The sequence below is a fragment of the Danio aesculapii genome, chromosome 25, assembly GCF_903798145.1.
Source record: "Danio aesculapii chromosome 25, fDanAes4.1, whole genome shotgun sequence".
Lineage (NCBI taxonomy): Eukaryota > Metazoa > Chordata > Actinopteri > Cypriniformes > Danionidae > Danio > Danio aesculapii.
Window position 1 is genome coordinate 19572580 of NC_079459.1, and position 18309 is coordinate 19590888.

At 35.3% G+C, this 18309-nt stretch overlaps 1 protein-coding gene across 1 annotated transcript in view; it reads right to left on the reverse strand.

Annotated features, from left to right (window-relative positions):
• The window catches only part of dock4 (dedicator of cytokinesis 4), a 209184-nt gene that overhangs the window by 138681 nt on the left and 52194 nt on the right, over positions 1-18309 (reverse strand). Inside the window, 2 exon segments of the mRNA XM_056451516.1 lie at positions 3641-3792; positions 14803-14887. Coding sequence (XP_056307491.1) covers positions 3641-3792; positions 14803-14887 — 237 coding nt within the window.

Genomic DNA, 18309 nt, shown 5'->3' on the forward strand with positions numbered 1-18309 from the left:
TGAGTAAGATAGAATAGCAGAGTCGTCTCGTCGCTGTTATTGCAGCGTTCCCGGCTGCTCCAGCTTAAAAAAAACGACATCCTTACCTCAATTTCCACGAAAAGACAAAGGACAGAGGAAATCATGGGTGAAATTAATTAGACGGAATGAGTGTCCTTCGTTTCAAGTTATATGCCAGAGTACGCTCATGTGCAGTACGCACTTCAAAGCGGAGATCATTATGTTTTATCAAATATTGGTGGTCTTTTATTTTAATGTGAAATTATAATATAGACAAAATTCCAGTTAAGTTATCTGCCTTCCACACACAAGTGCTCCTATCAAGGTCATTAATAGATAAGCATAATTTTCCCCCACATTGGAATAATAAACAACTAATACAAATGCAATTTTTTTACAACAAAATTAATTTGGTTAGTCAGTTTTATAATAAAGATGATATACTTTTCTTACAATGAATTCCTTTCTCATTACAGTATCTCAATAACCCTGCAAGTTTTCAACTGTTATTGGTTCAATTTTTTTTTAGAGACCCATATGTTATTTGTGTTATATATGTTATATAAGTATTAATCAAGACCATCGTCTTTTGATTTTACTAAATCTTATGTTGGCAAAACTTGTTTTACAGTAAATACCAAGAGTAATAATAGAGCTTTTCCAACTCTTTTCCAAACAGAAATCACTACTGTTCCTTATATACAATTGTATTGGATGTCTTTATTAAAGGGTGACTTGATTTGCTGAAAAAAAAGTGTGGCTGTTACCACAGAAATATCAGGTTAGAAACAAAATTAAAGAAATATCCTATAAACTTCTGCGCAGATTTTATCCAGCAAAACATTATTTACAAAAATGTGAAAGTGGAATTGATGTAAATTGTATTTTTGTAATGAATACGAGGAGACGGTTTTACACTTATTTTGGCATACTCAGTCAAAAGGAAGAGGTGCAAAAGATTATTAACAATTTTCAGTGTTCAAAACCTCTTTCATCATTGTGGGAAAATGTACTTTTTGGCTTTACTGTCTAATTTACTAATAAGCAACCAAATTTTAAGGTATTGATCACTAAAATATGCTTGTGTATTACCAGCATCAGAGACTCTTTAAACAAGGAAACCTACCCACTTTAAAAAATTGTGACCTCTATAATGTATTTATTTAATTATTACATATGTATATTTGTATTTTATTTATAATTACCCCCTGGCATGTATATTTTTTGTGTTGTAAAAAGTTTATTTGCTGTTCTTTAAATAAATAATAAAAACATAATAAAAAGCAGATGAACAAACTGAACTGGAACATGAACTAACTTTAACCTGAAGATTCAGAAACACACCCTATACACTACAGACGGACTGTTTTGAAGATATTTGCTTTAAAATTGAGTAATTAGTGGAAAACTGAAGTGCTTTAATAGAATCGTATTCAAACATTGAACACAACAACAAATATCTTTATTTTTTCCGGCGATTTATAGCTAAATTATGTTTCCAGACTTGAGTAAACCTTACGAGCATTAAGCAACCTGTCATCATGGGGCTCCTTGTTCTTTCGCATTGACCGATAGCAACTCGCCTGACCCTGAATACAAAGGAAGGAGGGGGTTAGCACAGCTTACGGACAACTACTAACATAAAACTAATCCTGCTGGATGTTAAATAGTTATTTTTGCTAACGAATGGCTTGAGTTAGCAGATCTTATGCTTTTGGCTGCGCACCTTACTGTAACCTAACGTTGCAAACACTTTGTGTAAGACACATTTTCTGCACAAATTTCTTTTAAATGCTGATTTATTTAGGTTACGTCAGTTTTACACATTAACCAAGCGAACAACCTGTTCTTGTCCAAATTACGGCAAAGTTGACAGTGAAAATGTCATCCAATGTCCTGAGGCTATCATGTTTCTGCGACTGTTAGCGAAACCGGAATAAGCGAAACATTGCTTCGGAGGGTGCTTCCGGTATTCAATTCCGCTGTGAAAAAGGTCTATTGACCTACTGTATTGTTGTTCAATAGAGAAAACATTTTAGAATGAACTTTTATTCTAAAGCTTAAACCTAAACAAATACTGAAGGAAATTTCCTCATTAAAAACTGTAGCTTATTGTCGTTTATTTGGCAAATAACAAACTGGCCAGTTTGTTACTTGCCAAATAAATGACAATAGGCTACAGTTTTTAATTTAAAGCTTTAAAATTTCGTACACACCAGAATGCTTTTCATTTGTGCTTATCGTCTGCGTTTTGAGACGTTTTTCCTTATTCGAGCTCAAGCGATTTTCACTGGCGTCGAGCAGAAGAGTATGCAAAATGACTCCTTCACGTTAGATGGCGCTTAATGAAAAGCAGAAAGACCTCGGTGCACAGGGTGGCACTACACAACTTTAAGCTTCTGACACCTACTTGTAACACAGAAGAAGAAGAGAGAAAGTTGACATGCTTGTTGTTAAAGTTACTGGCGATTCGAACAAGCACGAATGGCATGCTCCAGGTTGCCTCTGAGCATCTTCTTCAATGTGTGCTCGCATTGACAGTTTTGTGCTTGAGCGCCTCCTAGTGGTATGTACTGTATGTACATCGTACTTTATGCGCATCTTTTCTTATCGAATAAAAAGTTTATCCTACTCAGTTATGCGCATACGTCTTTTAAGTTCTTTAAAATTTATGCGCATAATGGCGTTTCCATCAACCGTTTTTTATGCGCATATCCAAAATGCACATTAAAATAGGTCGATGGAAACATAGCTATTGGCGACCTTTATTTATTCACGAGGCATTAAACATGGACGAAAAACGCAAACAAAAATGTAAAAAAAAATGTTTTTTTTCTAATGACATATGATGTGATGAATTTGTATTTAAGAATAAGTTTTTATTCATATTTTCTTATTTTACATCTTTAGGAAATATTTTTGGGTCCACTTTTTGAGAAAAAAGAACTACCCCTTTCATCAGGCTGGCTATGGGCCTGTAACATTTAATATTTATTAATTTAATACTTATTTTTACGAATTTCCTAAAAAGTCTATTGTCTTTTAGTTTAACTAATGCTAAAATAAAAGCAAAATAAACAAAAAATGTTTTTTTTTTATTAAAAAAATTAACTATTCAGGCAAATTTTAAAACCTAATATAAAAAAATAAAATGAATACATAATGTGACAAACACAACAAAACTTAATAAAAAGATCAGAAAATGTTAATAATTACTCAGTGACACTAAAAATATATATATATATATATATATTTGCTATTTTGTTGGTTTAAATGCCACGAGTATGTTTCACCCAAAAATGAAAATGCTGTTATCATCTACTCACTTTTTGCTTGTTACTTGTTTGAGCTTCTTTTATCTGTTAAAAATAAAAGAAGATATTCTGAAGAATGCAGACTTCCATAGTATGTGGAAGTCAGTGGTTACAGATTTTCTTCAAAATATCTTCTTTTGTGTTCAACAGAATATAAAACACATAAAGGTTTGGAAGCACTTGAGGGAGAGTAAATAGTGAGTACATTTAAACCTTTGGGTGAACTATCCCTTTAAATAATGACAGCATATTCATTTTAAGTTGAATGAATCCTGTTTTAATAAATTATAGACTTGCAACTGTGTGTCTAGAGTCAGAAACAGCACCTGATTGGTCGCATTTCCCTGCTGTCGTAGACCGAGAAGAAGACCTCCAGCTCCTCCCCGAGGCTGGAGCTCATCATGCTCTTCATCTGAAGGAACAGGTGGTGCAGGCTGGCCTGCGGAGGAACCTCACGTCTGCGGTGACGTCTCTCCATCTATTTAAAAACAATTCTATATTATTCCAATGACATTTATAACAACATGATCACTCAATTTACATTCATATCTAATGGTAATCTATTCAACCAACACCAGCATGGCTGGAAGTACTGGATCTATGTGTAAGCTGTATAGATAAATTGCAGATCTTTTTTTTTTCTATTAGAATATTTTTATCTCCAGAATGTATGATTTCTGAAGGATCATTTGATGATACAAATTCAGCTTTGAAATCACAGGATATTTTATTTAATTTATTTGAAAAAATAAGTTATTTTAATTGTAATTTTTCACATCTTTACTGTTTTTGCTGTACTTTGGATCAAATAAATGCAGGATTGGTCAGGAGAACAGACTTTAAAATGTTTTTTTATGTTATGTAGGCTGTATGTAAGTTTTTGACTCTTCTGATGCAAAAAAAATAGCATAATATGTTTGAAGATATTTTAAAAACATGCTAAGTGAACATTCTTGTTTATCAGAAAAACAATGCTGAAGTCAGATATTGAAAATGAGAAAATGTTGAGATATTAAAAATGCTTTGAAAATGTGTTTTCCGTGCCGGAACAGCTGTCAACTTTACAAAAACTAAACGACTTTAGCCAATTATATTTTAGCACCCCAGGTTGTCTTGATGGAAAATAGCGTATTTCATTTATTCATTTAGAAAGACTCTAAAATGTGCTCGTGACCAAATGCGACCTCTGGTGAACAGTAGTGGACTCCGAAATGAGACGCAGATTCAGAGTTCCACTTGAGGTTATTAATTAGTAAATAATATGAATATTATGAACATAAACATTAGATGAGCAGGTTACATTGTAACTCCGTGTCCTAGCAACACTCTACATGAAGAGATTTGCAGTGATAAGCAAGTTGGCTGTTTGTACCAGATGAAACACGACAGAAATTTAAATACAGCCTTTCAGAAGCACAGAATATGCACTCACTCACGAAACGGTAAGGTTTATAATATAATTAATACATATTAATCCTCTTTAACATTATTAAATGTACATGCTGAATCACTATGTGTTGGTTATTAGTCACAGTTCTCAAATTCAATTTCACACCGTTTATTTTATTTTCAACATCTGAGGTGAACTATCTGCTGCTGCTTTCAGTAGTAAGGCAATAAATGTCATGTAAAATGGCATTCAAATTCACATTGCTAGCATTTCACACTGAATAAAGTACATGAGGTGTACCTGAGGTGATCATTGTCAAAGTTTTCTGTTGTTCAGCTGCAAGAAATAGAAGCTGTTTCTAAAATATTCATTTCAGCTGTTGGTTAGGACAAAAACTGCTTTTAATATGGATAATTTTCCTTCTATCACGTGCTGTTACTTTTATTTAGAACATTTAGATTTAAATCGGCCATTAGACTCGATCGTCAGACTCGCTCCTTATGTTCCTCAAACTGGCAACCTGCGCTTGCGTTTGTTTTGATCCAGGAATGCAACACCTACTGTAGTTCAACCACTGGGTGTCAAACTTACATACTGCACCTTTAAACAAACTTTTGTATTGTAGTGTACATTAAAATATTAAAAAACAAAAGGAAAGCAATACTGCGGAAATGTGGCATTTATTTATTTATAGAAAATACTTTACTGTAAAGAGTTATTTATTAGACATTAACTATTAAAATCATGATTAGATATTATAAAATAAAGCATAGTTTCAGTTTTTATTGGACATTAAGTAACATGAATAAACAATAACCAGTTATTTCTATTAACTAACATAAATAGACTATTAATCAATAATAATCATAAATGTATTGCTCATTGTTAGTTAATATGCATAATACGTTAAATTAAGAGACGTTATTGTAAAATACCATTAAAATTGTTCCATTTTAAATAGGTAACTATGTATTCATGTATTAGGTAAGAACATTAGCTTCCTAATGTGACTTTAAAATCTTCTGTATTATTTTATTTAGACATGCACCGATACTAAATTTATCAGTACTGATATCCGATGATTCAAAGTGGTTTCCAATCCCAGTAGTTTGGAGATTTTGCTTTATACTTTGGTGGCCGAAAGAGCTTAACGTGCTGCAATTTAAGAAAACATGTGCAATTACAAAAAACAAAAGATCTTAATCCTTTTGACAGCATACATGCTGCAAATCCTCACAACGCAAACACATTAAATAGCACGCTGTATTTTTTACACGATGCAAAAAAAAAAAATTAAAACATGCTGCACTTTCTCACAACACTTGCAAAAACAAAAAAGTTTCAAATGGACCCAAAAACAAGACGGACTACACTGGCCGTGACTATTGCTCAGTGAAGTTGTAGGTGATCTTTGAAAGGTGAGTTTTTAGTTTGTTTATTTTAACACCCTGATTGCTTTGTCTTTTGTATTTTATTAGCCTAAATAACCATAACCTAAAGAGGTCTGTCATGTTTTAGGGTCTCTTTGAAACATTTCTGTTGTGTTCCATGCTATTTGAAAGTGTTGTGAGAAAATGCAGCACTTTTTTTAAAAATACATTATCGTTGTGAGGATTTGCGTGTGACTTGTGATCTTTTCTTAATTTGCTGGCGTTTTTTGTAATTGCATGTGGTTTCTTAAACTGCAGCACGTTAAGCTCTCTCGGCCACCGTATTACATCTTGTTTTAAAATAAGGCTTATAAATTACACAATTTTGAAAGAAAAACATATTAAAAAAACATATTCATGCATTGGTATATCGATATTAAACTCCAAATGCATCTTCAACACCAAACTCTGAAGTTCCTTTTTAGGATCTGCCACCCCATGATCGAAAATGTGATGAAAATGCAAAACTGCTAATTGCTTTTTGATTAATCTTGCCTCCGGTCAAAAGACTTACAGTGGGTCTTAGTTAATTCTTTGCACTGAGTCATGTTCAATGACATTGAATTCAAATATATTTTCTCTCATACTATCACACTATCCTCTTTTTAAGCAATCATTTACACCCACATCTTCTGTTTTGTTCCTCCTCCTTTAACCCCTACCCCCACACCTCTGCCCACCCGCAGACCACTGAAAACTGGGACACGTGTGGTCAGGCCTGCAGCTCAGAGAAACATACTATTTCAAATATTCCCGAGTTGCTTCATTTCCTCTTTTACAATAATTTGGCATTTCAACACTTTCCTGACACAAAGGTTTAACTTAATAATGCAGCCTACGATATACATCTATCTGATTTCAGAAGCCCAGTTGTTATGTTTTCTTTGCTTAAAATGCAAGGCTATTTTGCAAGTGATCTGGATTTTCCATTTCTTATATTATTTATTCAATACTGAGTGCATACTACAGCGTACTACAAACATTCATATGTGCTACGCATATTTAATCCTGTTTAAATCCTTTTAATTTATACTACTTAACATATTTAAAATAAAATGTGTTTAGTAGTAGTATTTAAAATGCTGATTATAAATACTGTATACACTCACGGCCACTTTATTAGGTACAACTTCCTAGTACTGGGTTGGACCCACTTTTGCCTTAAGAACTGCCTTAATCCTTCATGGCATAGATTCAACAAGGTACTGGAAATCTTCCTCACAGATTTTGGTCCATATTAACTTGATAGCATCACGTAGTTTCTGCAGATTTGTCTGTGATGCGAATCTCCCATTCCACCACATCCCAAATATGTTCTATTGGATTAAGATCTTGTGACAGTGGAGGCCATTTGAGTATGGCCATTCTGAGATGATTCACGCTTTATGGCATGGCACGTTATCCTGCTGAAAGTAGCCATCAGAAGATGGGTACATTGTGGTCATAAAAGGATGGACATGGTCAGCAACAATACTCAGGTAGGCTGTGGCATTGACACGATGATCAATTGGTAATAATGGGCCTAAAGTGTGCCAAGAAAATATCCCCCACATCATTACACCACCACCACCAGCCTGAACCGTTGATACAAGGCAGGATGGATCCATGCTTACATGGTGTTGACGACAAATTTTGACTCTACCATCCGAATGTCGCAGCAGAAATTGAGACTCATTAGACCAGGCAACGTTTTTACAATCTTCTATTCACCAGTTTTGGTAAGCCTGTGCCAATTGTAGCCTCAGTTTTCTGTTCTTAGCTGACAGGAGTGACACCCGGTGTAATCTTCTGGTGCTGTAGCCCATTCGCTTCAAGGTTGGATGTGTTGTGCGTTCAGAGATGCTCTTCTGCATACCTCAGTTGTAACGAGTGGTTACTTGAGTTACTGTTGCCTTTCAATCAGCTGAAACCAGTCTGGCCATTCTCCTCTGACCTCTGGCCTCAACAAGGCATTTGCGCCCACAGAACTGCCGCTCACTGCATATTTTCTCTTTTTCAAACCATTCTCTGCAAACCCTAGAGATGGTTGTGTGTGAAAATCCCAGTAGATCAGCAGTTTCTGAAATACTCAGACCAGCCCACCTGGCACCAACAACCATGCCACATTCAAAGTCACTTAAATCCCATTTCTTCCCCATTCAGATGCTCGGTTTGAACTGCAGCAGATCCTCTTGACTGTGTCTACATGCCTAAATGCATTGAGTTGCTGCCATGTGATTGGCTGATTAGAAATTTGCATTTACAAGCAGTTGTACCTAATAAAGTGGCCAGTGAGTGTATATTGTTGTATTGAGTGTATACATTAAAACAATAGAAAAAATTATGTGAGTGTTATATTTAATACCGAGTACCAGTTAAAAAACATAGCATGTATAATATTAATAATAATTATAACACTATATAAAACCATGCATATTTGCATTTTTGTGTAGTATGGGGGCAGCACGGTGGCATAGTGGGTAGCATGATTGCCTCACAGCAAGAAGGTTGCTGGTTCGAGCCTTGGCTGGGTCAGTTGGCATTTCTGTGTGGAGTTTGCATGTTCTCCCTGTGTTGGTGTGGGTTTCCCCGGGTGCTCCGGTTTCCCCCACAGTCCAAAGACATGAGCTACAGGTGAATTCAATAAGCTAAAACGGGTTGCAGCTGGAAGGGCATCCAATGCGTAAAACATATGCTTGGTAAGTTGGTGGTTCATTCCGCTGTGACAACCCCAGATTAATAAATGGACCAAGCCAAAAAGAACATGAATGAATGAATGTGTAGTATGTAAAATAATGATTGTCAAATTCAGATAAATATTAATAATAAAATAAAAACGAAAAACAATCAAAAAGTGTTTTATAATTACAGAGAAGTTCAGTTATAAAATCATGGTATTTAGACAATTTAAACGAATAAAATAATTAGCATTTAATTTCTGCATTTACAATAATATATTCCAATTGGAATAGATATTATATTCCACCAAAGACTCCAGCAGACATTGTTGTGGCTTTGGGAGATCTGAACCAATTGTGCCAATGATTCTGCCATGAATTTATGCCAAATTATAAGGGCAGCAAACTGCATGCGTGAAGTGTCTCTGCAGTTTGCAAACAGCCTGTTAATGCGCCATTTAGCATTTCTCTCTTGTCCTTAATTACTATCATTTCCCTGCGCACAGGCGACTGGAGGTGTGTATGTGTGCGTGTGTGTGTGCGTGTCTTTGTTAAAACAAAGGACGGAGCACTCGAGCGAGAGCCTTGGCGTCAGGTCGAGCTGCAGTTGCCATCGTAACACAGCAAAGAATATGGGCAGTTTGGTGACTCATGGGCAATGGGAATGTGTGTGTGTGTGTGCATGCATGTGTGTGAATGTATGACTACCCACCAGCCCATACAGCTCTGTGATGCTGTTCTCATCGTTATTCCCTGCAACCTTATTAACGTTATGTCATAACGCTACGAAGCACACGATACCAAATGGTGGCATGATGACATTTCTTTGTGTGTTGTTCAAATATACTATATAAACAGTTACAAAACTATTCATCATTTAAAAGTTCTAATGCAATGGTTTCAAACTCAATTTATGGAGGGCCGCAGCTCTCCGCTCCAACCACCTCCATCTCACATATGCTTAACAGTCTTTAGTACTCTTGAACACCTTGATTAGTTGGATCAGCTGTGTTTGATTAGGGTTGGAGCAAAACTGTTCAGAGCTGTGGCCCTCCAGGAATCCAGTTTGAGACCCATGATCAAACGTTTTAGTGTCAACATGAGGCCCCTGGTTTATTTTTTAGGTTCTTAAGAAACAGCAACATAACAATATAGCATATACATATAGTGGTCCCTCGTTAATCGTGAGAGTTGCATTCTAAAAATAAGCCACGATAAGCGAAATCCGCGAAGTAGTCAGCTTTATTTTTTACAATTATTATAGATGTTTTAAGGCTGTAAAACTCCTCACTACACACTTTTAAACACTTTTCTCAGACACGCATTAACGTTTTCACATTTTTCTCTCTTGCTTAAATGCTCTCAAAGTTCAAATCTTCATAGAAAAATAAGTCCAGTATTATTGACCTTATTCTTTATTGCGGAAGTGCGCTCGTTTTTAGAACTTCCGATTCAGCTCCCTATGGGAGAAATGACTAGGAATAATAAACGTCAGAAAACAGTCAAACTACTTGCTCTACTAACAAGTGTGTCCATGATTATACAGACAAAACAGAATAATATAATAAGAAAATATCAGTTAGCAACATGAAGCAGCAGAACGAGCTGTTTTTAATGTCTAAAAATGAATGGAGATGAACTAGACCGGAAGTCTCCAGCCAAAAAGATTCAAATGGCTGCGTCCGCTTGTACGCGGAGAATAAGGTGAATAGAGTGAAACCAAAGATCAAGATCAGGCGCAAACATTCATCGCTGTCAGCAAAAAGTTCATAAAGCTTTTCCTTTTTTCCTGCAGTCACTGATACACAAAGCTACAGCAGACTCCATCCTTAAGGGGGTCGCACACCTGATGCCCCGCGCACATGACAGTTGGAAGTAACACACACCGAACGCGCACATTGGCATGGTATTTCAAGAGTTCACACTTAGATATTGTTTGACAAATGTTAGCAGGTTTGGCATGCTGTCCCAGGAGAGAACCCTGAGCTCGAAATAGTTGAGCCCATGGCTCCCGTCTGTTCAATAGAGCATGTAAGGGGAGTACGAGATCAGGTGGTTCTCAAGAGCTCCCCGTGGTAAAGGAGGAGAAGGGGTAGATGAGGGGTTTCTTTGGAACACAAAGGTAAGGGAGTAGTTCTAGCTAGGCTACTTATAGTGAGATTGGATTAATCTGATTGGCTAACTAATGATTGTAGATGGGTGACCAGCTGCACTCAATCATATCATGTGCTCCTCTCGAAATTAGTTTGTGAAACTTCACTTAAAATGAAATTATTCAGATGCCGCTCTGTGGCACTGCAGAAATATGAGCCGTGTTTTGAGCCGCTGGCTTTTTGCAACCCTTTTGCATCCTTGTTAGAACTCACACTGCTAGCGAAGAGTTATGATAATTTGGCAACGCATTCTGTACTGTATAGGAGACACGGAGGAGATTGACTGACAGTGGTCTACAGCAGTGGTTCTCAAACTTTTAAACCCGCGACCCCCATTGTAAGATCGTCAAGAACTCGCGACCCCCCACTACCAAAGCATATACAAACAATAAAAATAGCTTTTTTTTAAGCTGTTCACAATATTTTAACTATATTTACTATAGATTACAGGGCTCGAAATTAACATTTTTGCTTGGTAACACTGGTGCTTCTAACTTTAAAAATGTAGACGCACCAGCCAAAATTTAGTGGCTCCCACCAATTATCGCACTGTTACTACAAGTTTTATAAACAGATTTATTGCATTTGAAAATCAACACTAATCAAAACTAACAAGCAAAAAAATAAATATGCATGCGTGAGGAAAATATGTCTCAATGAAATCCCGTTATCACAAGAAAAGACATTTTATAACATAATTGAGTGACCAAAAGATACACGGACGGATATCCCAAAAGATATCCCACAGACTTTACAGTGAATGCTAGTCATTTTCATAGCAGACTTGAAGCCAATGGATGTCTTTTATCCACTCTTCAATAAGTATAGCTGGTGGATTAACATTCAGCACATGATCAGTAATCAGATGTGCCAATATTTGTAGCTTTAGGTGTTTCTAAGACAAAATCTGTCAGTGTTGTTTTCATTCTCTCGTCTTCAGCGCTTTACATTTTCGCGGTTGTAGCTCCTGTCATCTGAAGACAGGAGGCGTTGACTGAGTGATTGACAGCTGATTTTAACCAATCATTCGTGTTCAGTTCTTAGAGCAGTGGGCCAATAAGAAGAGCGCGAAGGCGGGGCAAGCGTTGAAGGCTTTGTTTACTGCGGCAAGTTGACATGACAACAGTTTTAAACTGTTCCTGAGCGCTGCGTTCCAAGTACAAAGATGCATTCTGCCCGAATGTGTCCTAAATACTTTATGAATCAGTAATATCTTTTTAAAAATCTGAAAATATTAGCTTTCACTTGTAATACTGAAAAATATTTATTATAATCACTGAAAATTACACAATTTTTAAATCACTCTCGCGACCCCTTGAAATTATTCTGCGACCCCCGCAGGGGTCGCGACCCCCAGTTTGGGAACCACTGGTCTACAGCAGGGGTGTCCAAACTCGGTCCTGTTTAGCTTCAACTTGCTTCAACACACCTGCCTGGAAGTTTCTAGTATATCTAGTAAGAGCCTAATTAGCTGGTTTAGGTGTGCTTGATTAGGGTTGGAACTCTTCAGGACACCGGCCCTCCAGGACCAAGGCTGTTTCTCAATGTGCATTGTTCACTGTTCTTGCGTCCACGTGTTCACGTGTAACATCATCATCAACTGCCAAAGTTCAGTTCCAATACTCAAGACCACAACAACAGAGGATGCATGAAAGTTCCCGGATGTGTTCTATATATCGAGGATGCATAGATGCAGACTTGAGCAACGAACTTGCTTTAGAAGTCCCAGAAGTCATTGCGACTGGAGGTTCGAAGCACAGCATTTTATATAGTTTTATTAGTAAAGTTATAGAGATATAGCTTATTTATCTCAAGAGTTTCCCTAAATGAAACGGTGAATAAAACATTACCATGGAAATCTTAATAAAGAAATAAACTTATTAAGGGTGTTTATTTGCTGAAATGTGTATTAAAATCAGTTTTATTTATATTGTGCACAGTATATTTGTAAAGTCTTTATGCATAGTATATATTTTGAAAAGGGGAAAAACATTAAATCATTGTATGAACGCTGTAATGTTAAAAAAAATTTCCATTAAAAATGTGTAAAGGTCATGTAGCCATCAGGAAGAACGCCGCTTCTCATTTCTCACAGGAGACGTTCTCTGTTCTCACGGTCTCCCGAGTTCATTCTTCCGAGGTGACCTGGCAAGACCGGTCTTCACAAGAACATAAGTCCGTTCTCTGCTTTCTTGAAATTGAGAAACAGCCTGAGTGTGGACACCCCTGGTCTTCAGCCAATCAGGATGCAGAACACAGTGCGCTGTATGTCAATTTGCACAAAAAAAAATTTGCGAAACTGCAAGGCCATGAAAGTGTTATAGTGAGGGATATTGTGACATTTTATTTTTCTGAGATAAATATTGCGATATGCATACAGTTTCACAGATAGCTTGAATATCACTAACTGATGGTTTTCTGGAGAGTCTAACAAAAGTCAGGTAAAGAAATTGAATAACCAAAATGCAAAAAATGCTTTTCTTTATTTGCTTTGTCTCGTTTCTAATGCAAATACCAATTTTTTTTCTTGAAAGAAGCAAAATGATCTGCCAGTGAGGTCGGTAAAATAATCTTGTTTTTGCTTTAAACATGTAGAAAATGTAAGCATGAAAAAGCATTTTTTATTTTTTATTTTTTGCATAAACGGATATATTCTGTATAATTAAAAGAATTATAGCACAATTCTGTGGCTCCTGATAAACAATCATTCAGACTCAACATTGCATATCTCGTGATGTGACTATTGCGGATGTGCATAATGCGATATCAATGCTGAAATATATTGTTCAGCCCTAATTTGTGTAGAAAGTAAAAAAAACAACTACATTAAAAACAAAAACTGTCAAATATAATTATTCGCAATAGGGTTTATACACAGCTAGTGTTTCTTCCCAAACTGATAAACTGCTGGTGAACGGTAAATGTGACTTTTTTCAATTTTAGACGGTTCCTTTTACAGCATCGATGTTGTAATGTAATTAAAATATAATCAGTTAAATAGACTTCAGCATTCATTTAGCTGTTCAAGCGTAAAAACGAGGTGAAAAGCCGTTAACATCTACGCACCCGTCAGGATTAGCAGGCTAGCGCAGAACCTCTATTGAATATACTGGGGTAAAATAAATGTTCATATATTTAAAAGACATGGCGCAGAAAAAAATGTAATTTAATGCATTGCTTCTTGCCTGGTCTGAGACCCACTTTTTTTCATATATCAATCAGGAAGTGGAGATTGTTGATTTTTAAAGAAAACAGACCTTAAACATGCCAATATTGTAACTGAATACAGTTCACCAGAAGCGTTTGACCCAGGTTACTGAAAACTGAAAAGTCTTCCTCATACTTCAGCATATACCTCATTGGGTAATTAAGCAAAGAATTAAGCAAAATAAACACAAAACACGTAATAATTGAAATACAGACAAATGATGACTTGTTTACATCAGGTATCAGCTTGTTGTCATACTATCTGAGTAAAGTTTATGTCAACAAATATATATAAAAGCAATCTGGTCTTGAAAACAAATATATCTTTTTTTAAGAGAGTGGTCATTTTTGTACATATACTGTATGTGTGTGCATGCGCATGCATGCTAATGCTAACCTGGGATGCATTTCCCAAAATTATCAGTAGCCAGCTAAGGTTGCAAGTTCTGCCATTACAAACATAGTTCAACAATCCGATGATTCTCAAATCCATCGTTAAACTATTCATTTCATCAACAAAAATAAGAGCGAAAAATGTTTGTCTCCTATAGCTTGACACAAACAAAAACTTCCTCTGCGCTAGTAAGATGACGGAAAATGGTGAATGCATGATCTGCTCATTTAATAAATGGTAAATAAATGTCTACCCACCAGCCGATACAGCTCTGTGATGCTGATCTCATCAGGGTCCACCATGCTGAAGTCTCTCCTGGGGACCAGATCCAAACCCAGCTGCCTGGAACACACAAAAACACACATTTTAAAATTCTTGTAATCAAATCTGATTTTGGTTACAGCAGTTTTGCATCTTCCATGTTTAAATACTGATATCAGATTTACTTGATTGAATTAAATACAATTTAAATTACATACACTGAGTTTTAATACAACTTCATTATAGAGGGCAAAAAAAAAAAAAAGAATCAAAACATTATACCTATTATGTGTATAAACAATCTGAATGTTCTTAAAATGTGTCTGTGCATAAATTCAGTGATCAAACAGTAAATTGAGAGCACACATCCACAGTTCGTTTATGTAATCAAATGTAATGAATGGAATTCAATCAAATCAACAAAGTCTTTTCATTTTTGGCAAAACAAATTCCAGCAGACGTTTACCCTTTACCATAAAACACAGCCAAAAAAATAAATAAAAAATGTGTGATATTGCGCAAGCATGATGTTCTAATAAATTGAATAATAATTTCGAGTTTGTACTGTATGTGTATATTATCTTTGTTGACTGTTGAAGTACCTCTAAAATTATGTTCACATGCTCATGTCCTAAAATACAGACACTTTTGATTCATCCAAATTTTAGCGCATGAAATGTAAACTTTTATTGACTGAATGACTGGTTTGCTGCATCACATGAATCCACACATACGACAGAAAAGCAAGAAGTTTTCAGATAGCAATCCCCAGTAAATTTCACAAAGCATGAATCAAACTGGAAAATGATTAATTTCATTGTAAACCCTCCAAAAACGACTATGAACAGAGAGACACCAAAATACCAATACGTAACACATCCCACTCGTTACTACCATCTGCGACTTATTTTTTTAGAGAAAAACTGCATACAAGCAGTGGAGCACATGGCTGACAGATTGGCCAGCATTTGGCGGTAGTTCATCATGCGTCCCACCCACTGTTTAGATGTGTTCTGCACAATACATTTGCAATCAACAAATGTGCCAAACACAGGAAAGCAAAACTGTAATGTCATAAATGAATCAAACTAAACTATTTTTCATTTGTCACGAAACCACCAAATTTAAATAGTTTATGTCTATGCTATCATGATATTTATAATCTTTTTTTTTGCAGGATGATATATTGCACCCAAATTAATTGCAATAAACGATAAACTTTATAACTTTTATATCACTAATTTAAAAAATAATACATTTTTACAACATAAGTGTAATAATTCAAGTACACCGTTTCAAAGAATGTTTTATTTTTAAGAATATTTAGACATTTAAATTGGAACATAAAAAAAGTCCAAAAATAAATAAATAATAAATAATAATAGATGTAAACAAAAAGTCAAAAGTAGATTTTTAGGCATATCAGGCACCTCTGCAGGCCATTTTTTAATAATCAGGCAGATTCCGAGACAGGAACACCAACATGTTTACCTTATGGAGCTTGAGGCAAGATCTTCCTTTAGTAACAATGTTACCTGCTGTGCTAGATATTCTTTCAGAGCTTTGCTTGTTGCACAGAAGCACATGTATTTTTTAGGGGGTCATATTTTAACCGGACCACATATCTGTAGTGGCAGAGAAAAGGGAGATGTCTTTTATCTCTTTTAGTACGCTGTCCTTTAATTTGGTTTAATTGGATGGAATGGCAGTTTGGGAAATGTACGCTTTTTTGGCAGTTCGTACTGTTTGTCAAAGGTTTGCAGCATATTTTAAAAGGCTGGATTTTCGGCCGTGTTTAACGGCTGCATCTCTTTAGCTTTAAAGTCAGTTACACTGCCTGTGAGAGTGCGCCATTTCACACTGTCACGTTTATATTTGTTAATGGTTAAATGTATCTGTTAGAGGGCATCCAGAAAGTATTCATAGCGCTTCATTTTTTCACTTTTTTTTTTGTTACAGCCTTATTCCAAAATGGAATAAATTTATTTTATTTTTTAATTTTTTTAAATATTTTTTTTATTGAATTTTTCAAAATTAGTCGTATGTACACAGTACTGAACATGAACAGTATACAGTATTTTAAGGAAAAAAAGAGAAAATAGAAAAGAAAAATAAATAAATAAAAAATATAAGATGATAAATAAATAAATAAATAAAAATAAATAAATAAAATTAAAAACAGCAGTGGGGTCTAATTCAAAACAATATTACAATATTGTGGAGCGTACAATTAAGGATACATAGTAGAATTATAATCAATGCCAAGACACATTTCCCACATTTTCTGAAATGACTTTTCTTTTAATATATGTCCAATTTTTTCCATCACTATGGTTTCTTTATTCAGGATTATCCAGCCCTTGACAAGAGGGGGTTCTGTCCCGACCCATTTATTCATAATTATTTTCCTCCCCAGCATCAGTAGAGATTTGAAGACATCTGAATGTTCCAAAAAAGAGAGGGGCAGAATACCTAGTAAGCACATTAATGGGGAGGCTGTAACCTTCTGTTTATGTATTATGAACAGTTTGTCACAAATGTCATTCCAAAAATCTGCAATCAAAGGACATTCCCACAGACAATGAAAAAAACGTGCCGATACTATTATTGCATTTTAGACATTGAGGTGAAACCGTTATCTATTTTACTATATTTATTTGGGGATATATAGGCTCTATGTACAATATTAAATTGCATTTCTTTAAATCTGTTGCAGACTGAAATATTCAAGGGTAGTCTGATAATATCTTCCCACACAATTTTATCAATGTCACATTTTAAGTTCTTACTCCATGCCTTCTGCAATGAAATCAAATTGTCTGCTTTATACTGGTTTATCATGGAGTAAAATTTGGATATAAAGTGCTTAACTTCAGTATTTTTAAGAAAGAATTTATCCAAAAAGAAATCAGAGCTTTTCAAGGTAAGACTGCCATGTCTAGTATGAACGAAATGTCTTATCTACAAGTATTTAAACAAATCATTTTAGGGATATTATGCTTTAGATGCAGCTGCTCGAATGACATAAAAATATCCTTATGAAAAAGATCATATATCCTATATATTCCCAAATTAATCCAGCTACCAAATTGAGAGCCCATATAGATATGATAAAAATGTGTATTACTGGTCAGTTTGGATAGAATAGGCAGGTTCTGATTGTACTGATTGTAAGCGATCTTCTGATCTGCGACCATGTTTTGATCTATTAATAAGCGGGTTTTCTTTAGCCTTGTCAGGAATTTAAGTTTTCTGGTCAAGTAAGTTAATCAAAGAAACTGGGTTACAAAACTCTTGATCAATATCAACCCACAAAGCATCTTCAAATTTATGTATCCAGTCTAGAATGATCCTAGCCTGTATTACCCATATATAATATTTAAAATTTGGTAGAGACCATCCCCTTTATCAGTGGGAAATTGTAAAGTTTTTAATTTTACTTTAGGTCGCTTACTGGCACAAATAAATTTAGACATTCACCTATTAAGATCTTTTATATCAGC